Here is a 22,685-nt window from a genome sequence, read left to right as displayed (position 1 = left end):
TGCTGCCTCATGGTGCCGAGGTCCCAGGTTCGATCCCGGCTCTGGGTCACTGTCTGTGTGGAGTTTGCACATTCTCCCCGTGTTTGCGTGGGTTTCGCCCCACAACCCAAATATGTGCAGGCTCGGTGGGTTGGCCAGGCTAAATTGCCCCTTAATTGTAAAAAATTAATTGGGTATTCTAAAAAAAAATGTTTTAAGAACAAAATTTGTGTTATTATATATTTAGGAGCAGACTGATTTTGGTTGCTGGATTGTGAAACATATCTATGCAAATAATAGTGTGCAAGGATTAGACTCTGATTCTGTCCTCCTGGCTATCTTAATCTTCTACTTCTATCAAACTGTAAGCCAATGCTTTTTAAACAATGAACAATCTAAATCCCCTTAGAATAAGGTTCATCCATTAAACGTTTTTTTTTTGGCTACAAAATATATTACCAAGCACACTTAGCCTAACCAGTTTGTAGGTTGACAGTAATGCTGACAACAAAGGTTGTCTACTTCTTGCTGAAACAGGATGTAATTGAACTATCCACAGGCAGCACAGTGGTTAGCACTGCTGCCTCACAGCGCCAGGACCCAGTTTCAGTTCCGACCTTGGGTGACTGTGGAGGTAGCATTTTCTCCCCGTGCCTGCGGCGGTTTCCACCGAGTGCTCCGGTTTCTTCCCACAGTCCAAAAATGTGCAGCATAGATGAATTGTCCATGATTTAAAAATTGCCCTTAGTGTCCAGGGATGTGCAGGTCATGTGGGGTTGCAGATATTGGGTAAGAAGTGGGCCTGGTTAGGGAGCTCTTTCAGAGGATCGGGGCAGAATCATTGGGCCAAATGGCCTCCTTCTGCACTGTAGGGATTCTATGATTCTATTTTGTGTATTGGCCATTCCTGTGATGGAAACAAGGGAGCTATTTCATTGACAGTTTTTAAAAATTATTTTTGGGATGTGGACGTCTCTAGCAAGGCCAGCACTTGCTGCCCATCCCTAATTGTGTTTGAATTTAGTGACTTTCTCGGTCATTTCAGAGGACAGTTAAGAGTTAACCACATTGCTCTGGATCTGGAGTTGCATGTAGTCCAGACTGCGTAAGGATAGCAGATTTCTTTCACCTTAAGGACATGCGTGAACTAGGTGGGCTTTTACGATAATTGATAATGATTTCATGGTCCTCATTTGACTTTTAATTCCGTATTCCTATTGAATTCAAATTTCACCGTCTGCCATGGATGGGAGTCAAACCTGGGTCCCCAGAGCATTACCCTGGGTCTGTGGATTAAAAGTCCAGCGACAATACCTCTACTCCTCCTCCATCTGAAGCTTGGTTTAAATTTTACTTAAAATGTCTAAAAAACATATCATTAAAAATCCCTGCCTAATGCAAGTAAAAAAAATACTGCCACTGTCTCATTCTGGTGTAAATATTATAATGTATTTTTGTAAGTGATTCACTACTGAAAGTTGTGATATTTTTTGTTTTTGCCACTCCCTGACCTACAGTTTTTGGCTTGTTAGAGGCATCTTTGTGATATTTGAGCTTTTGGGACGTGGCAATTCCGTTACAGTTCTGAATTTTCTAAAACGTTTTAGATGAGTGATCAATATGTTGTATCCAAACAAAAATATTTTGCCTAAACCTTTTAATATGTTGATGCTTCAAGGTATAATTCTGAGTAATTCCTCCCCTTTCTAGCTACATTCCATTTGTAAAAACTGAATTTTGATGGGCTAAGGTATGAATCAGCTTTTTTTTTAGGACAGGTGACGTGATTATGGTTATAGATTTAATGAAGGGTGGAAGGGAAAGTTGTTTAATCCTTTGAATAATAACTAAATGTCAACCTGTTTATCAATTTAGGTAAAATGTAACGTGTGCTTAAAGATAATTCATTCCTCCAGTAGACTCGAGTTAACTTTTTTTGTGTTGCAATAGTGAGACCAATTAAGTTTTAAAGTTACTTGAGTTTGGAAATATAGTTCAGAGATGTACTAACAGCTTTTTCAGTAACTGTTTTATTTTTCAGCAATTGTTTTATTTTGCAGGACGCTTGGGCCTTAATTTCCCTCACCCAGGAACAGATAACCTTGTGGCACTAAATAATAGTAAGTACTGTTATTTCATATAATTATTTCATGTTTGAAAGGCATGCCTTTATTTGAGAGAGACAGCAGTTTTCATGAAAGTATACTTGAAAACTTGCAACAAAATAAGCAGTACACCAGTTTATCATCATGGCACTGAGTTTTGTTCATGGTAAGCAGTAGCTGCTGTCATGTTTTACCCATGGATTGTTTTAACTTGTGCAATTTCGTGGGAAAGACCGGTAAATCAAGCTGGTTTCAGTCAAAGTGATGGGACATATTTGATGTGGAATAAATGCAATATTTCTTTCCCCTGAAATATACTAAAACTTTGTAAAAGTACATTATAGAACAGTCCAACTTGAAAATTGCAGCAAGTGCCACATGACTTGTGTCCATCCAGTGTTTTCTGTTGTTAAGTGACAGTTTTATATTGTAATTCTTTTGCTATTTTCAATATACTATCGATGTCAGGCATACAGTCTGGGGGCAAAACAATTCAAATTGAAAATTGCAACAAGTGCAATTGAATTCAACTTTCCTTCATACATCACGTTCTTGTCTGAGATGCTTCAATACAATTATAATACTTTGTATTCATATTCAATGTCAGGCATACAGCCTGAAGAGTTCTACAAATTTTCCAACCTCTCGGTGTATTGTGGTCGAAAGGTCTTAGATGGTGACTTTTCCCCTTTGCCCCTCTCTAGCGGCTGTGGAAGCTTTAGCATGTCCCTCAGCAACATAGCCCTAGACCTTGGAACATGCCAGTCTGCAACACTCAGTCAAGGACAACTCTTTGCACTGGCAGACTAGTACGCTTCAGGCAGACCAAAGAGTCTTTCATCAAATTGATGAACCTCCAATTGCAGTTGCACACTCGGTGTGTGTCCCTGGGAACAGCTCGTAGAGCACAGAGTCCTGCATCACGGAGCTGCTTGGGATGAACTTTGACGACATCTCAGCAGGAAATTTAGGAATCAAGCAATTGCGAAAATGCCTCTTAAATCCCAATTGTAAAGCACCAAACAAATTTGGGCACAGCCTCTCTACACTCAGTTTACTTCATTTCAGGATGAAACAATTTAAATGCATTTTCCTTCCAAAGTTGAGAGAAGCGGCTGCAATTCTAAAAAATGTTACTCATGGTGAATGAACTGGGTCTCTTCATGAGATCACTCCAATTAAACCTTCTCTGATCCTATTTTCAAACACGTCTCCATTATTGCAGAAGATGAGGGGAATTGTTGATGTGCCAACAAAATCCTTTTGACATTGCCTTATTAACCAAATTAGATATCTAATTTAGGGAATGTGCACATTTGCATTTTCGGACACAAATACATGAGCTCCAATTAATATGGCTAGCTCTGCTTTCTAGTCAAAAGAATCTGGCCACACACAACATAGTCATGAAGATTTTTTTTTCTTGAAGTTATGCCATTGATCTTTGTGCTTATGAAACCTATCATTTTTTTGCTTAATATCTCAGCTATGCAGAAAAGCTTCAGCAGAGATTGAATCTGGCCACATAAGCAAACTTACTTGGGGCATGCATCCCAGGTCAGAAATGTTTTGCTAAAATTGAGTTTTGTTTGAAACAGAATATTGTAGTGCTGAAGCTTGAATTTGACAACATACCCTTGAAAGGAATCATCATATTATTGGTTTCTACTCTATGTGGATAGAACCAAGAATATTTGCAAATCTAGATATTTATAAATTTTGGTCCAAGAACAAATTGATTCATTTACTTTTGAAACCTGTCTCTGTCTAAATAGCTTTAGAATGTATTTCAGCTGCAAATTCACTAACTGGTGGTGAACAGTGACAGTTGATTTTGTTTATGCTGTGGCTATGTTGGTGGCCAGTGTACAACCGGCAGAATTTACCGGCTGTTCACGCCGGCGGGATATTCCGATTCCATCCATGGCGTACCACTTTGGGTTTGCTGTCAACGAGGGGGTAATGGGAAATCCTGTTGACAACGGCAGGACCAGAAAATCTGCTGACAAAAAAAATCACACGGCGGGTTGTTCGTTTAAACACCCCCACCTCCCAAAACAGGTTTTTGCTGAGACCATTTGCAAAGATTTAAATTCTGAAATATATAATTTCTTGTTAAATATTGCTATCTTTAATATATCAAGATAACCATTTTAGTTCTAATAGTCCATACTGCCTGTAAACTTAAGGATGAAGAAAATTACTTTTTGTTCCATGTTCTGCCCTTGTATCTGGAAGTTGAACAAATGAAGAACATTGATTACCTACCCACAGGTATGACCTTCCTCATGACAGTTGAACATTTATTGTTCCTACGTGTCACTTTGGTTGTCCTTTAGACATTTTTAAATTTATGCATTCTTTGTATGTGTTTTGACTTCACTTGAATGAATATCTTTCTGTGTTGTTGGTACCTCCTTTCAGATGAGCTGAAGGATACATTCAGGGGGCAGTATTGTATATAGCTTAATAGAGACTACATAATAGTCATAATCCCTTCTTAAAGGACCAGTTAGTGGACTGTGTATTACTGGAGAGTGTACATTCTCTTGCTCTCACTTTCTGTCCATTTGCTTGTTTTTCTTCTCTTGCCCCACCCCCTTCCTTTATCCCTTCCAGTGCTGAATGACAAATCATTTGTTCATAGAGATGGTACTTTCAAAGGAATGAGGAAAACTGATTTTGTGTGAGGTAATCTAGCATTCCTCAGTCTTACAGGACAAAGTCTAGATTTCCCCAGAATTTAGAAGAATGAGAGGTGATCATGCGGCAACATAAAATTATTAAGGGACTTGACAGGGTCCATAGTAAGAATATGTTTCCTCTATCTTGGCATTATAGAATAAAGGCCACTGTCTCAGAATAAGGGGTTTGCCATTTAAGGTGAGTTGAAAGAAAAACTCAAGCTTTGCAAGTCTTTGTATTTCTGTATGCAGAGGGCAGTGGATGCTCTCATTGAGTATACTCATGACGGAGAGCAATAGATGTCTGATGAAAAAGAGAATTGAGTGATCTGGATGAATGTAGCAATGTAGACTTGAATTAAGATAGCAATGATCATGCAGGCTTGAAGGGCTGAATGGTTGATTCCTGTTTCTGTTATATTGCTTCTGTTGTTGCATTGCTACAACGGTCCTCGGGTGTTGGAGTTTCATTTTGTGGTTGTCAATAACAATTGCATCTCACACTGCATAGTGTCACCTGTTGTATGTGATGCAGCAGTGGTCTACAACCATATCCCCACTTCCTTAATTTGGAAGTCAATCATCTCTGACCTTTGTTAAAGGGGCTTGCCATTTTGAAGGCTATGGCAACCTAAAACAAACTATTACCTGATATCTGGTAAACCAGAAAGCTCTAAAATCAAGCCAAAAGAGCCATTTCAGACAAAGAAAATGCCCTGGTGGATAAAGCAGGGAATTGAACATATGTGATCCTTGAATCATAAGTCATGAAGAAGGAATGAATTGTAAAAAAATTCCGCAACTCATTTATTGTGTTACTATTTGCCTGGTCTGCTTATAAACTGTTGATGATATTCTCCAATTTCTTTCGATTTTCAAATAACAAGTTATGTTAGTGTTAGAAAAAAAGCAAGTGTTAACTTGTTATCCAAAGTTAACTTTATACTAAGTCAGTGGAAGGTTTGCATGCATTTCCACTGTCCACAATGTCCAGTTTCTTCCCCAGTCCTCCATTTTTATTTAGAACAAATGCTTTACTTTGTATAAGTACTAAGTGGACTTCTATTGCATTAAGCCTGAGGAGTAAAGGATGAAAATGATTAAACCCAGAAATCAATGATTATACATTTGCTTCATTAGAGTCAGGTTGCCCAAAGACTTGCACACTTAAAGTGTACTAATTTGTTCAGCCAAAAACATTTGTACAGGGACTTTATTTGCAGACTACTCACATTATATAGAAACTATTTACTCAGCCTCAAATTATTAATATACTGCAGGTAAAGCATTACCGGTTTGCAGGGAATGCGCAGGACATTAACTGGTCATTCAGCCCAAGTGGTCCTAACTCTGCTGGAGTCTGTAAATGTAATTATGAACGCTTTTATGGATACCTTTTCGGCATTTATTTTGGATTCTGTTGTTTTTTTTTAAAAGATCCTTCTGCTGCTTGATATTTAGAATCCCTTTTGAAGAGAAGTGCTTTAGCGGGAAGAGTATCAAGTATTAAAATATGCTGAAAAAGGTGAATTTGTAATATATACTCAATGCAGAGATGTGGTAGGGTGTGCGTGAACCTCTGGGTTTAGATGTATAAATCCCAAATGGAAGTGCAGGTTGCTAAAGCTATTGCAAGTAACTTTTATGTTTTAATAAATAGGGGGTTTTGAAGTCCCAGAATCAAGTAGCAATGATAAACTTAAACAAGAATCTGTGTGTAATTTAAAGGCAGAAAAAAAGTGGGACCAGTACTGACCCCAGTTCAAACAGAACCCATTTATCCAACTTTCTTCCCCATCTGCCAACCAATTTTCTATCCAGCTGCAACATTTCCTGTTTTACCATATACCAAAATGTTTCTAGCGAGGCTCGTATGAAGCAGCTTCTCGTATTACATTCCCTTTTACCTATCCCTTCTATTCAAAATATATTTGAAGTGAGTTGCTTTTGACCTGCCTTTATTTAATCTTGTTTCTAAATGCTGACTGATGTTAACTTGCATTTAACTTGATTTTATGCTTTCGAGTTTGCCAACAACCACTGTCGCTCTAACTGGTCTGTAGTTACCTGACTTGCATAACCTTTCAACCCTTGTTGGATAAGCGTGCATATTTTTAATGTCGAAGGATTGTGAAAAATTGTGGCCAGACCTCCTCCTATCTCACCTTCACCTGCTTTTAATAAGCTAGGGTGCCATCATTGGTTAAAATGCAATTTAAAATATTCATTTAATATCTTCAACAGACTGTCTTTCAAATGAGATGTTAGATAAAGTTCTCACCTGCCCTCAGGTGGACATTAAAAATTCCAAGACATTGTTAGAAAAAGCAAGGGACCTCCCTGGAGTCTGGCCCACATTTATCCCTGAAACAACATCATATAAACAGATTATTTGCTTATTATCACATTGCTGTTTGAGGGAGCTTGCTGTGTGCAAATTGATTTGCTACATTTTATTGATTACAGCAGTAACTGCAATTCCCAAGTGCTTCATTGGCTGAAAAGCACTTTGGACTGTCATATGATCATAAAACAAGCTAGTCTTCCTTCCTTATCACCACATTCAGCTACCCGGTTAGAGTGGCTTGAGAGGTTTCCTTGTGATATGATATTTTGTAGACATTTGGATTGACCAGATAAACCACGATTGTCTTTTTAGTTCTGTGCATTGCTTTGTCTTCCGCCTTCCCTTGTCCTCAGTTTGTTAAGACACTGCTGTCTTTGTTTACTTACTGAACAGCACGCTTGCTGCTCCCTTTGTTTTTGTCCCTATCATGCATAATTGCAAAGGTCCCACATTTACTTGCTTAGTTCTGAGGAATATGGGCCGAAACGCAGCTAGTTCACAGTAACCATAAATGTGACAGACTAAAGCACTTCCCCGCCCCCCCCCCCCCCCCCCCAACTGCACTTGAGATCCCCATGGTCAATTTCTCCTGTAACTGCAGGACCACATTAGATGACAAGAACTTAATCTCTCTGAAAAGGGTATAGCAGAGGAAGACAAAACAGAGGTGTCATCACACCACAAAGAGGGGTGATGGGGTTAAGTTACAGGTAAATATTTAATATCTTAACTATAATGCGATAGAGTAATTAACTTAAACTATAATATATAAGCCAAGTTGAATAAATAAACTTTAATTAAATAAATGAAACAAAATGTTAGATGGAATGTGGAATGGTACTGTAACTGATGTGCTGCAACTGTAACATGTGAGAGTTTGTGAAGGCTCGCAATTATCTGCGCGTTGAGGAACTTCAGCTCTGTTGTTGACGTAGAATTGTAGGTGCAGTTGTTGCCTAGGGGAATGGGGAGGGGTGGAATTTAGCTGGACACTGATATAGGAAGCTGCCGCACCCAATGTTTCCTGTAAGTAACCCAGTAGGTAGTTACTTAAGCTGTTCACAAGTTATCCCCTTGACAATATCACTCAAAAACAATTTATAGCTACTGTGCCCAGAAATTATTATATCATGTACAATAAAATATTTAGAGGGAATGTATGGCAGGGGGGTGGGAACCAGAGCGTTAGCTTTGAAGGTGTCATAACTGAAGGGGAAATAGAGAACAAAAATAAGAGAACACATCACCCTTGGGCAGAGCAAAAGAGGTGACAAGTGTGAGAGGGAGGTGGTCAATGCAGGACTGAGGGTGTTGTACCTAAATGCGGCCAGTATACGGAACAAGGTAAATGAGCTTGTTGGGCACATTGAAATTGGCCGGTACGATGTTGTGGGCATCACAGAGCCTTGGCTGCAAGGGGATCAGGGCTGGGATCTAAATATACAAGGATATGTGTCCTAGCAAAAAGGCAGCAGATGGGCAAAGGGGTGGGGTTGCATTGTTAGTAAGGAATGAAGTTAAATCGATGGCAAGGAGCGATATAGGATCAGAAGGCATAGAATCTCTGTGGGTAGAGTTGAGGAATCACAAAGATAAAAAGACCCTGATGGGGGTTATGAACAGGCCCTCTAGTAGTAGTCAGGATGTGGGGCAGAAAATAATTCAGGAGATAGAGAAAGCATGTTTAAAAGGCAATATCACAATAATCATGGGGGACTTCAATATGCGGGTTGACTGGGAAAATCCACTCGGTAGTGGATCCCAAGAAAATAAATTTGTAGAATGTTTAAGAGATGTTTTTTGGGAGCAGCTTGTGGTGGAACCCACAAGGGTTCAGGCAATTCTGGATTTGGTGATGTGTAATGAGGCAGACTTGATTAGGGATCTTAAGGTGAAGGAACCCTTCAGAAGCAGTGACCACAATATGAGAGAATTTACCCTGCAGTTTGAGGGGGAGAAGCTGGAATCAGAGGTAACAGTATTAACAATTGAATAAGGGCAACTACAAAGACATGACGGAGGAGCTGGCTACAGTTGATCGGAAAAGGAGCCCAGCAGGGAAGATAGTGGAACAGCAATGGCAGGAGTTTTGGGGGGTAATTCGCGAGGCACAGCAGAAATTCATCCCAAGGAGGAGGAAACCTGCTACAAGACATCCACGGTTGATGAAGGAAGTCAAGGACAGCATAAAAGCAATAGAAAAAGCATACAAAGTGGCGAGGATTAGTGAGAAGCCAGACGATTGGGACGCCTTTAAAAGCAAGCAGAGGACAACGAAAAAAGCAATGGGGGGGGGGGGGGAGGAGGAGGAGATGAAATATGAGTGCCAGCATAGCTAGTAATATAAAAGAAGATAGGAAGAGTTTTTTTCAATATATAAAAGGTAAGAGAGAGGCAAAAATAGACATTGGACCACTGGAAAATGTGGCTGGAGAAGTAATAATAGGAAATAAAGAAATGGCAGACAAACTGAATAGTTATTTTGCATCAGTCTTCATGATGGAAGACACCAGTGGGATGCCAGAATTCCAGGAAAATCAGGTGGCAGAGGTGAGTGCAGTGGCCATCACTAAGGAGAAGGTTCTGGAGAAACTCAAAGGTCAAATGGGGCAGCAGGGTAGCATGGTGGTTAGCATAAATGCTTCACAGCTCCAGGGTCCCAGGTTCGATTCCCGGCTGGGTCACTGTCTGTGTGGAGTCTGCACGTCCTCCCCCTGTGTGCGTGGGTTTCCTCCGGGTGCTCCGGTTTCCTCCCACAGTCCAAAGATGTGCGGGTTAGGTGGATTAGCCATGCTAAATTGCCCGTAGTGTCCTAATTAAGGTTAAGGGGGGGGTTGTTGGGTTACGGGTATAGGGTGGATACGTGGGTTTGAGTAGGGTGATCATGGCTCAGCACAACATTGAGGGCCGAAGGGCCTGTTCTGTGCTGTACTGTTCTATGTTCTATGTCTGAAGGCAAATAAATCACCTGGACTGGATGGACTACACCCCAGGGTTCTAAAAGAGATAGCTGAGGAGATTGTGGAGGCATTGGTGGTGATCTTTTAGGAATCACTGGAGGCAGGAAGGGTCCCAGAGGACTGGAAAGTGGCTAATGTAACACCATTGTTTAAGAAGGGAGGGAGGAGAAGACAGGAAATTATAGGCCGGTTCGCCTGACTTTGGTTATTGGTAAGATTTTAGAGTCCATTATTAAAGATGAGATCGCGGCGTACTTGGGAGTGCATGATAAAATAGGACTGAGTTAGCACGGCTTTGTCAAAGGGAGGTTATGTCTGACAAATCTGTTAGAGCTCTTTGAGGTGGTAACAAGGAAGTTGAACAAAGGAGAACCAGTGGACATGATTTATTTTGATTTCCACAAGGCCTTTGACAAGGAGCCGAATAGGAAATTGTTAAATAAGTTGAGAGCCCATGGTGTTTAGGGTAAGACCCTGGCATGGTTGGAGGATTGGCTGACTGGCAGACAGTGGGGATAAAGGAGTCTTTTTCAGGATGGCAGCCAGTGACTGGTGGTGTGCCTCAGGGGTCTGTGCTGGGACCACAAGTTTTCACAATATATTTTAATGATTTGGAAGAAGAAACTGAAGGCACTGTTACTAAGTTTGCAGATGATACAGGTCTGTAGAGGGACAGGTAGTATTGAGGAAGCAAGGGAGCTGCAGAAGGATTTGGACAAGCTAGGACAGTGGACAATGAAGTGGCAAATGAAATACAATGTCGAAAAGTGTGAGGTTATGCACTTTGGAAGGAGGAATGGAGGCATAGACTATTTTCTAAATGGATAAATGCTTAGGAAATCAGAAGCACAAAGGGACTTGGGAGTCCTTGTTCACGATTCTCGGGTTAACGTGGTGGTTCAGTCGGCAGTTAGGAAGGCAAATGCAGGGCAGCACAGTGGCGCAGTGGGTTAGCCCTGCTGCCTCATGGCGCCGAGGTCCCAGGTTTGATCCCCGGCTCTGGGTCACTGTCCCTGTGGACTTTGCACATTCTCCCCGTGTTTGCGTGGGTTTCACCCCAACAACCCAAAAATTGCAGGCTAGGTGGATTGGCCATGCTAAATTGCCCCTTAATTGGAAAAATAAATTGGGGACACTAAATTTATTTATTTTTAAATTTTTAAAGGAAGGCAAATGCAAAGTTCACATTCGTGTCGAGAGGGCTAGAATACAAGACCAGGGATGTATGTCTGAGGCTGTATATGGCTCTGGTCAGACGCCATATGGAGTTTTGTGAGCTGTTTTGGGCCCCGTATCTAAGGCAGGATGTGCTGGTCTTAGAAAGGGCCAGAGGAGGTTCACAAGAATGATCCCTGGAATGAACAGCTTGTCGTACGACGAACGGTTGAGGACTCTGGGTCTGTACTCGTTGGAGTGTAGAAGGATGAGGGAGAATCTTATTGAAACTTACAGAATACTGCGAGGCCTGGATAGAGTGGACGTGGAGAGGATGTTTCCATTTGTAGGAAAAACTAGATCCAGAGGACACAATCTCAGACCAAACAGATGATCCTTTAAAACAGAGATGAGGAGGAATTTCTTCAGCCAGAGGGTGGTGAGTCTGTGGAACACTTTGGCGCAGAAGGCTGTGGAGGCCAAATCACTGAGTGTCTTTAAGACAAAGATAGATAGGTTCTTGATTAATAAGGGGATAGGGGTTATGGGGAGAAGGTAGGAGAATGGGAATGCGAAAAATGTCAGCCATGATGAATGGCAGAGCAGACTCGATGGGCTGAATGGCCTAATTCTGCTTCTATGTCTTCTGGTCTTATGTTGGTCTACTTGGGTTGGAGAGTGATATAGGTCTGGTCAGTGATCATGGACAGAAAGGTTTGACTGTGAGTCAGGCAGGTAGTGGGACTCCTGGTGCAGTGCTGGTGAAACCTTTGGCTTTGTCATTATCCAACAGGTTCTTGTTGCATATGTGAGTGAGGGCAAAATCTGCAGAACGTATGAACAACAATCATGACACTGTGCGACAGGGAAACGTGAACTATTTCATTGGCGTAGCTCCACCTAAATCATTTAGGACCAATGTGCTGGTGCATCCGTAAACCAGGCTGGTGTAACCGGCCCAAACAAATGAAGGGAGTTTGGGAATATTCAGGAAATTATCACAGAATCCCTGCAGTGCAGAAGAAGGCCATTTGGCCCACCGAGTTCGCACCAACTCTCTGAAAGAGCACCTTACCTAGGCTGACGGCACCGCAACCCCACCTTTGGTAACTAAGTGGCAATTTAGCATGGCCAATCCACCTAATTTGCACATGTTTAGACTGGGAGGAAACTGGAGCACTTGGAAGAAACCTACAATTATTTCAGCAGTCGGTGAAATTCTGAGGCTTTACAGTATGGTAGCGATTTGGGTAAAAATGAGTAGAGTGGTCAGGAAATAAAAGTGATTACAAAAGTATTTGATTTAATGACTGGTTTAGCTCACAAGGCTAAATCGCTGGCTTATAAAGCAGACCAAGCAGGCCAGCAGCACGGTTCGATTCCCGTACCAGCCTCCCCGGACAGGCGCCGGAATGTGGTGACTAGGGGCTTTTCACAGTAACTTCATTGAAGCCTACTCGTGGCAATAAGCGATTTTCATTTTCATTTCATTTCATAAGGCGTCCTCGGGAACAAATCAGAAAATGTTGCAGCCAAAAGCACCATATATCTGAATGCACAAAATATTGACAAAATAAATGAATTGATAACAAGAGAAATAACCAGATTTGACCAACTAGTCATTACATGGCCAATTTTTAGAGCATCCAATTCTTTTGATCCAATTAAGGGGCAATTTAGTGTGCCCAATTCCCCTACCCTGCACATCCTTGGGTTGTGGGGGTGAGACCCACGCAGATACAGGGAGAATGTGCAAACTCCACACAGCCAGTGACCTGAGGTGGGGATCGAACCTGGGTCCTCAGCGTTGTGAGGCAACTGTGCTAACCACTGCGCCACAGTGTTGCCCGCTACATGGACAAAGTTGAGAACTGCATATTCCAGGGTGCTTGGCTTTTGGAGGGAACAGGAATGTGTGGAGTAGGTAGTCATGATGATAAAGGGTGGGGTAAAAATAGTAGTAAGGACAAGGCAGCATGGTGGCACAGTGGTTAACACTGCTGCCTCATGACGCTGAGGACTCTGGTTCAATCCTGGCCCTGGGTCACTGTCCGTGTGGGGTTTGCACATTCTCCCCATGTTTGGGTGGGTCTCGCCCCCACAAACCATAAGATGTTCAGGGTAGGTGAATTGGCCATGGTAAATTGCCCCTTAATTGGGGAAAAATAATTGGGTACTCTAAATTTAAAAAATAATAATTAAAATTAAATAAGTGAATAAATAAATATAGTAGGAAGGATATTAGCTCAGAACCAAAACCACAAACATAACACTTATAAGGACTTGTACTATAAACTCAGTTTCAGGGAAAGTAAGTTACCTTACTTTCTGAAATATTGAAGGTTAATTCACTTTTCCTGGGACTAACCCAAAAAGTATATCACAGCCATCTGGAGTTTTCTTTAACCTTCATATTCCAGCTGTTCCTCCAGGATAAGATTCTATGGGGGTCCTTCCATTAGCTGTTTGGTTATGTGATCCTCTACCTTTTCTTTTCCTGACCTCCTGACTGTGGGTGGCTCAACTTCTTGTTTGGATTTCCAGCAGATATCCAACTGTATTCACATAGCTTCCCAAGCAAATTCTCTACTGTCTGCATTCTGCCACAAGTCTCCTTGAGGACCACTGTAGATTTCTTCCACTAGCTGCAAGGTGGAGCCAATCTTCTAGCTGCTTTTCTCCCACAAAATCCCAACTAAGAGTCCCACCTGCAATCACTGTGGTGAATGATGAATTTAGTATTTTATCTGCTTGAAATCACCACCTGTTGGCATTTTCAATATGGTGAGCTGCAGTCTTTACCGAAGTAAACCTTCAACTGCTTCTGTCTGTTCTTAAACTGAGCTGCTTGTTTCTGTCAGTAAGCACACACAAATTAAACAAAGAACACAAGGCTCCACCCTGAATCACCATCGCCATGGCAATGTGACAGCTTTGGAAAATTGAACCACAAATGCAAACAATTTTTTTTAACCTTCAAGGCTACTCTTTTGATTCTGCAACCCGTATGAATAATTTCTATCTCCAGTGGAGTTTTATGTCCCTTTCCCAGTATTGCTAATTATTAGCTTATTTTGTTTGGATAACAATACACATACTGCCTTTACCCAGAGGTCCAGAAATGGGTCATTCATTGTTGATGTGTTTACACCTCTCCCTCTGACCCTGTAAGATAAACATAGAGTAGCTTTTAATTGTAATTAATTGCTGGCTTGTTTGAATTTAATTCAGTTTAGGATTATTACCACTTTCCCAATCGGGATTTTCCATTTATCTTACATTTACCACTTTAATCTCCTGAAACTGAAAGTTATGTTCTGAAACATATGAATTGTGAGCTAGATTTTTGCATTAGTATGTTAGCTTTTGTTACAAAGGCATTGGTGTATACAAGTAAAAAGTCTTACTGCAATTATATAGGGTCTTGGTGAGACTGCGTCTGGAGTAGTTCAAGCAGAATTGGCCTACTCGTCCCCCCTCAAAGCCCATCTCCATGGCAATGTGAATTACCTGGACCTTGTATCTCATTTTTACCTTGTGGTAGCAATGCCAATTAGCTACTCTTTAGACTTGGGAGTTTCTGGTGGCAGCCATGGAGTGGTCGTACATTTGGTGGCTGTGGATTTTTCCGGTATTTTCCCACCCAAAGGGTGAAGGATTTGAGAGCAAAACATGCAGGAGTGCCCAGGGAAGGTAATACTCCTCGTGTTGCTAGTGCATGGATCAGCGGATGAGGAATGCCATGAGAAAGGAAGAGCAGCTGGAGCAGGAGAGTTTTGGTGGTGCGCCACCGGGACTGTTAGGGGAGGGTGGCATGCGGCCTACCCAGCAGGTGGAGTTCTTGAATAACAGGTTCCAGCAGCAGAGCAAAGAGACCCTGGAAGACCTGCCCACGCTGGAGCCACTGAGGTCTGGGATTGAATGAGTTGAGCAGAGGCTGGAGTCCCAGGGCTGGGTGATTTAGCAAGTGGAGGAGACAGTGAGGGAGCATGAGGAGCAGATGGCCTTGTTGGTGGTGGAGTTGAGTATTGCAGGAAGAGGCTGAGGGAGAAGGTGGAGGACCTGGAGAACCTCTCCAGGAGGCAAAATGTGAGGATTGTTGGGATTCCTGTAGACATTGAAGGTGCAGAGGCCGCTGTGTGCATGGCAATAGTAGGCTGGAGAAGTTGAAGGGGGAGCGGGCCTTTGATCAGCCAAGGTGGACCAAGCAACTTTGTCAGTAACAAGGTGGACCTTGTTGCTGACAAGGATTTGGAGTAGTTGGGAAGGAATCGATGGCAGTAGAAAACATAGGGCAGGCATGGAAGCACGCATCGTGCGGGCTGGTGCAGGTGGATATTCCAGGCCAGGTCCTAGCGGGGGTGGTGCCTTTTGTTACCCTTTTTGGGGTTGGGATGATCGGGGGGTGGTGAAGAGAACTGGAGGGAGGTGGAAAAGTTTGAGGCCTTGGGTAGGGGACACCATGCTACCTGGCCGGCTAGTTAACGGGGGTGAAGTGGAGGGTTACCAGGAGGAAGATGGTGTTGAAGTGGAGTTAGAGTTGGTCTATTGGTTGAGGGCGGCAAGGAGGGAAGGGAGGGTTGCTGACAAGGATTTGGAGTAGTTGGGAAGGGATCGATGGCAGTAGAAAACAGAGGGCAGGCATGGAAGCACGCGTGACGTGGGCCGGGGGTTGGTTCAAAAAGTGGGACGGCTGACCGGAAGGGGGCGGGTCATTATGAATGTAAATGCCAAGTTTTTGGTGACAGTGCTGGCATCGCGGATTGAGGACTGTGTGCCGGGGATAATAGGCGAGGATCAGGGGTTTGAGGATCAGGTCTGGCTGCTATTTACGGCACCGGTCGCGACGCGTGTGTGAGTTCGGGGTACTTTGGTGCCCGCACTCCTCATTGCTTTTTGCTTTGACGATCGAGCCATTGGCAATGGTGCTTAGGGCGTCGAAGGATTGGAGGGGGGTTGAGCGGTAGGGGGTGCCGAGCATAGGGTGCCGAGCATAGGCCAGACAACCTATTATTGTATATTTCAGCCAGTTTTCAGGATATAATTTGAACAATGGAAAGAGTGAGGTGTTCCCGATTAATGCCAGAGACTAGAAAGGAGACATGGGAGTTGCTGTTTAGGGCGGTGGCGGCAAGTTTCAGGTATTTGGGTATCCAGGTGGCGGGGAGCTGGGCGCGGCTGCATCAACTGAACTTGGCTCGACTGGTGGAGCAGATGAAGGGGGATTTTAAGAGGTGGGATGTGCTGCTGCTGGCGGAGTGGGTGATGGTGCTGCCGAGGTTTCTATTTGTGTTTCAGAACCTCCCAACCTGCCAATTTCTATCCCCAGGAAGTCATTCTTTAGGAAGGTCAATGGGCTGATCTGTGTTTGTGTGGGCGGGGAAGACTCCGCGGGTGCGGCAGGCTTTATTGGGAGTGGGAGAGGCTGCCGTTTCCAAATATGGTAAGTTATTACTTGGTGGCGAACATTGCAATGGTGAGGAAATGGGCCATGTGGAGGCGGCGACGTGTTGGGAACGGGTTTGAGGGCTTCGTTGTTAATGCCTTTACCATTCTGGCCGGCCAGGTACTCCGTGAGTTCAGTGGTGGTGGTGTCGGCCTTATAGGTGTGGGGGCAGTGGAGGCAGCATTTGGGGCTGGAGGGTGCCTCAGTGTGGGCACCGATCTGCGATAAACATAGATTTGCGCAGGCTGGATGTGAGGTTTAGGGGGTGGCGGCAGCCGGAGATTGAGCGCTTAGGAGACTTGTAGGGGGCAAATTTGCAGGACTGGAGGAAGTGTATGAGTTGCCTCGGGGGAATGGCTTTATGTATCTGCAGGTTCGGAACTTCGTGAGAAAAGACGTGCCATCCTTTCCTGAGCTGCCGCACCTGGAATTGCAGGGCAAGTTTCCGCAAAGGATGAAATAGGGGAGGGGAAAGTGTTGGATATCTGTAAGGACTGGGAGAGGGCCCTGGTGGGGATATTCGCAAATGGGAGGAGGAGCTGGCAGGGGAGTTGAGGGCCGAGAGGTGGGCAGAGGCCTTGCCAAGGGTGAACACGTCCTCGGCATATGTGAAGTTAAACTTCACCTAGTTTAAGGTGGTGCATAGAACACACATGTGGTGCCGATTTATGAGTAGGTTCTTTGCAGGGTAGAAAATAGGTGTTGGGGGGGGGGGGGGGGGGGGGGAGCATGAATCACGTCCACATGATTTGACTGTGTCCTAGACTGAGGGAGTTCTGGCAAGAGTTCTCGGACATGATTTCCGAGGTGTTGGGTGTGGTTCCGATTCTGGAGGTGATGATATTTGGGGTGTTGGAAAACCCGGAGGTCCAGGTGGTGAGAGGAGCTGATGTTTTGGCCGTTGTCTCCCTGATAACCCAGAGACTGAATTTGCTTGGGTGGCAGGGTTTGGAGCCGCCGAGAGCGAGTGTGGGTGAGTTACCTGGCAGAATTCCTGAGGCTGGAAAAGGTCAAGTTCCTTCTTCAAGGGTCAACAGAGGGGTTCACCAGAGGTGGAAGCCGTTTATTGGTTTTTTTTTGAGGATTGAGGGGTCAGCAAGGTTGGGGCCATGGGGTAAGGGGGTAAAAATGAGAAGGTGCGATGTGGTGTGGTGCGGCCATCAGGGGACAGGCTGTTTGTGGTTGTTTATTGAGTTGTTTTGTTGTCCTTCTGATATTTTGTCTATTTATCTGAAAATACCTTGAATAAATTTTTTTTTTAAAAAGCTATTCTTTAGTCTCCCAACTCCATTGTATTGTGAAATGAAGTAGACACAGTTTACAAAATCTGACACTCCTAAGGCTTTTGTGGGACTTGGTAACTAACAGTCTATCCACCGTCAGCGCAGGTACTTCTGCTATTTTTTTTAAAATAATTTTTATTCGGGTATTTGCAATTTTTAGAATAATAACACTAACAGCGACATAAACATGGTACAGTAAACATTTCCATCCCGATCACAATCTTCACACACCCCAACAGTCTGCCCCCTTGGCATTCTGCTTCTGCTGACATTTTAATTTTCCCTGAGAAAGTCGACAAACGGCTGCCACCTCCGGGTGAACCTTAACATTGACTCTCTTAAGGCGAACTTTATTTTCTCGAGACTGAGAAACCCAGCCATGTCACTATCCCACGTCTCTGCACTTGGGGGCTTCGGATCCCTCCATATTAATAAGATCCTTCTCCGGGCTACCAGGGAGGCAAAGGACAAGACGTCAGCCTCTTTCCCCCCGGACTCCCGGCTCTTCCGACACTCCAAAGATCGCCATCTCTGGACTCTGCACGACCCGTGTTTTGAGTACCGTGGACATCACCCTAGGGAAACCCTGCCAAAACCCTCTAAGCTTCGGGCATGCCCAAAACATGTGGACACCTCGCACACCTGTTCTCTGCCCCAAAAACCTTGCTCATCTGGGCTAGTCATGTGTGCCTGGTGGACTGCCTTGAACTGGTAAGCCTGGCACGTGATGAGGTTGTATTAACCCTGCTTAGGGCATCTGTCCACAGACCCACTAGCTCGTCTTCCCACTTGCCCTTGAGCTCCTCCACCGGAGTTTCCAAAAATTCCAGTTAAATATCCGATACCTTCCACTCTCCCACCCATGTACTGGAGACTACTCTGTCCAATATCCCCCGTGGTGGCAGCAGCGGGAAGGCCGGAACCTGCCTTCTCAAGAAGTCTTGTACCTGCAGATACCTAAACCCATTCCCTGCTGGCTGTTCAAATTTTTCCTCCAAGGCTTTCAAGCTGGGGAAGCTCCCGTCTATAAATAAATCCCCTATCTTCCTAATTCCTGCCCTTTGCCATATCCGGAACCCACCATCCGCTACAAACCAATGATTATTATAAATCGGGGTCCAAACCTATGCTCCCTTCACTCTCATATCTCCTCCACTGCCCGCAGATTCTCAGAGCCGCCACCACCACCAGACTTGTGGAGTATCGGGCCGGCGAGAATGGAAGAGATGCGGTATCAGTGCTCCCAAACTTGTGTCTTTATGTGACGCCGCCTCCATTCGCTCCCACACCGACCCCCCCCCCCCCCCCCCCCCCCCCCCCCCCCCCCCACTACCCACTTCCTAATCATGGCTATGTTAGCCGCCCAGTAGTAATGACAAAGGTTTGGCAGCGCCAACCCACCCTCCCCCCCCCGACTGCGCTCCAGCAACACTCGCAGGGTTTTACCTGCCCACACAAAGCCCAAAATAACCATATTTACCTGTTTTAAAAACCATATTTACCTCGGGATGAAGATGGGGAGGCACTAAAATACAAACAGAAATCTGGGGAGGACTGTCATTTTCACGCCAGTGATAGCGGGAGCATGTCCCATCTCTTAAAGTCCTCTTTCACTTGTTGTACGAGCCGGGATAGGTTTAACTTGTGCAGTGCCCCCCATTTCCGAGCCACCTGGATTCCCAGATATGGAAAGCTCCTTCCTACCATTCTAAATGGCAGCTCTCCCGGTCTCTTCTCCTGTCCTCTTGCCTGTGTCACGAACATCTTGTTTTTCCCCATGTTCAATTTATACACTGAAATTCCCCGAGGATCCGCGTAACTTCCCCCATCACCTCAAATGGGTCTGAAATATACAAGAGCAGGTCATCTACGTCAAGCGAGACATAGTGCTCCCCCTTCCCCTCTCCCTGAACCAGCCCTTTCCAGTTCCTAGAGGCTATTAACGCCATGGCCAGTGGCTCTATGGCCAGAGCAAACAGTAGCAGGGAGAAGGGACACCCTTGTCTCGTCCCTCGGTGTAGTTTAAAATACCCCAACCTCAACCGGTTCGTACGCACACTAACTACTGGTGCCTGATGGAGCAACTGCACCCAATCAATGAAGCCCTCACCAAACCCAGCACCTCCCACAGGTAATCCCACTCCACCCGATCAAAAACCTTCTCTGCATCCGTTGCGACCACCACTTCCATCTCCTCTCCTTCTGAGGGCATGATAATAACATTTAAAAGCCTTCGAACATTGGCCATGAGTTGCCTTTACAAATCCCATCTGGTCTTCCCCTATCACCCCCGTGACACAATCCTCTATCCTTGTGGCCAGTATCTTAGTCATCAGTTTGGCGTCCACATTCAGTAGAGATATTGGCCTTTGTGACCCGCATTGTTCCAGATCCTTCTCCTGTTTCAGGATCAATGAAATCGAGCCCTGCGACATTGTTGGGGGAGGACTCCCTTCTCGCTTGCTTCATTTAAATGTCTTCACCAGCAGTGGGCTCAATGGGCGGGATTCTCTGACCCCCCCGCCGGGTCGGAGAATCGCCGAGGGTGGGTCAGCATGAATCCTGCTCCCATCGGCCGCCGAATTCTCCGGCACCGGGGATTCAGCGGGAACAGGAATCGCGCTGCGCCGATCGGCGGCCGCTCCCAGAGGCCCCCCCGTCGACGATACTCCGACCCGCGATGGGCTGAAGTCCCGCTGGTTCCATGCCTGTCCTGCCTGCGTAGATTAGATTAGGTCCCTTAGCGGCGGGACCTAGCGGCGCGGGCATGCTCCGGGGTCCTGGGGGGGCGGGGGGGAGGAGGGGGGGCGTGGGGCGTTCTAGCCCCAGGGGGGTGCCCCCACGGTGGCCTGGCCCGCGATCGGGGCCCACCGATCTGCGGGCAGGCCTGTGCCGTGGGGCACTGTTTTCCTACACTTCGGCCGTGCCTACCTCCGCGATGGCCGACGCATAGGTGAACCCCCCCCCACCCCGCACATGCGCGGGGATGACGTCAGCAGCTGCTGACGCTCTTGCACATGCACGGACTCGCGCTGGCTGGCGGAATCCCTTCGGCCCCGACTGGCGTTGCACCAAAGGCCTTCCACACCAGCCAGTGGGGCGCAAACCACTCCGGCGCCGGCCTAGCCCCTGAAGGTGCGGAGAATTCCGCCCAATATCTCCGAAAACGTTTTATAGAATGTGTCCGGCTCTGGGGCCTTGCCTGACTGCATGCCCTCCAGCCCCTCCATTATTTCCTCGATTTCAATTGGGGCTCCCAGCCTACTTCTGCTATTGTTTATGGGCATGAATAACTTGCACCTTCTTTGCAGTAAAACAACCTGGGTCAATATTTAGAACTCGTGCCATCCAGACCTGCTGTCGGCACATGCCAGTATAGGTCATGTGATCCCTTTATTCCTCCATTTTATCCAAAAGTGAACGCCCTGAAAAATAAACAATCTTTTCGAATCTTGTGTTTCTAACTTCTCACATGAAACCTGTGGGCTCCCATTTCTCCTCTGTTCAAATCACAGCCGGCCAGTTTCCACCCTGGTCATAATCACCAATAGTATCTGACTGCAGCTGTGACACATTTATCTTTCTGCAGTATTTTACACAGTGAATGATGCCATGTGACTGTCCCGTCACGTTCTTTCCATGTCCACTCGGACCTGTCACATGCAGCCAACACAAATTCAGGAAATAGCACACTCTCCAACTTCCACTTCAAATCCAGGCACATGAGCGTTGCAATGCTGTCACTTCAATACCAACAATAATGGAAAACAAAGAAATGGATAAATTTATATTTGCATAAATAAGTTGGAATCATAAATAGAAATTGTGAAAATGACTTTAATGTGATTTCTACTGTTGCTTTCAATATCTGGACAGGTTTAAAAAAACTTTTTGATCGTGCCGGGCAGCACGGTAGCATTGTGGATAGCACAATCGCTTCACAGCTCCAGGGTCCCAGGTTCGATTCCAGCTTCGGTCACTGTCTGTGCGGAGTCTGCACATCCTCCCTGTGTGTGCGTGGGTTTCCTCCGGGTGCTCCGGTTTCCTCCCACAGTCCAAAGATGTGCACGTTAGGTGGATTGGCCATGCTACATTGCCCTTAGTGTTCAAAATTGTCCTTCGTGTTGGGTGGGATTACTGGGTTATGGGGATAGGATGGAGGTGTTGACCTTGGGTAGGATGCTCTTTCCAAGAGCCGGTGCAGACTCGATGGGCCGAATGGCCTCCTTCCGCACTGTAAATTCTATGTATCTAAATCCTCCGCTGGGAGCTGCACGAGTCCCTTACAGAACTGCTCCTGATCTGTCCCTTTCTTTGCTGCACACTCGAGCTGACCCAAAATTTGTACAACTTGAGCATTTGTTTGAGTTGAGCTGAATGTTAAACCCAATATCCTATCCACTACCAATACAGTTTCCTTCTGTTGTGTCATTGTCTTCTCCTAACCTTATCCTACCCTTCAGTTGAAATCCTCATCTGCTTTCATCCTGTCTTGAGACTTGCTTCTCCAGTGCTCTTGTTGGTGTAATGCTAAATCTCGTTGAACTCCAAATCATTCAAACTGATGCCTGTATACTGCAAGCCCCATTAGTCCATCACCCCTGAGTTAGGTCATCTATCTGGATTTTCTACCTCGCCAATGGATATAATTGGAAGTTGGTATTCTTGTGCCCTGCTCCTGCAGCATTTAGTAGCCTTGTACCCTTGTATTAGCTGGCCATTAAAT

The 22,685-nt window shown here is 45.1% G+C and overlaps 1 protein-coding gene across 8 annotated transcripts in view; it reads left to right on the top strand.

Moving 5' to 3' along the window:
* cpeb3 (cytoplasmic polyadenylation element binding protein 3) overlaps positions 1–22,685 on the top strand; it is a 145,477-nt gene that overhangs the window by 41,712 nt on the left and 81,080 nt on the right. For 5 of the 8 annotated variants that reach the window (XM_038821333.1, XM_038821328.1, XM_038821330.1 and 2 more), the window contains 2 exons: positions 2,040–2,099; positions 4,323–4,358. In XM_038821333.1, coding sequence (XP_038677261.1) covers positions 2,040–2,099; positions 4,323–4,358 — 96 coding nt within the window. Of the gene's footprint in view, positions 1–2,039; positions 2,100–4,300; positions 4,359–22,685 lie in introns of all 8 variants that reach the window. The other 3 variants (XM_038821332.1, XM_038821331.1, XM_038821335.1) reach the window with 2 other exon arrangements.

The sequence above is a fragment of the Scyliorhinus canicula genome, chromosome 16, assembly GCF_902713615.1.
Source record: "Scyliorhinus canicula chromosome 16, sScyCan1.1, whole genome shotgun sequence".
In the NCBI taxonomy this organism is placed as follows: domain Eukaryota; kingdom Metazoa; phylum Chordata; class Chondrichthyes; order Carcharhiniformes; family Scyliorhinidae; genus Scyliorhinus; species Scyliorhinus canicula.
Note: the sequence above shows the minus strand (reverse complement) of the source record. Positions and strands in the feature narration are given on the sequence as shown.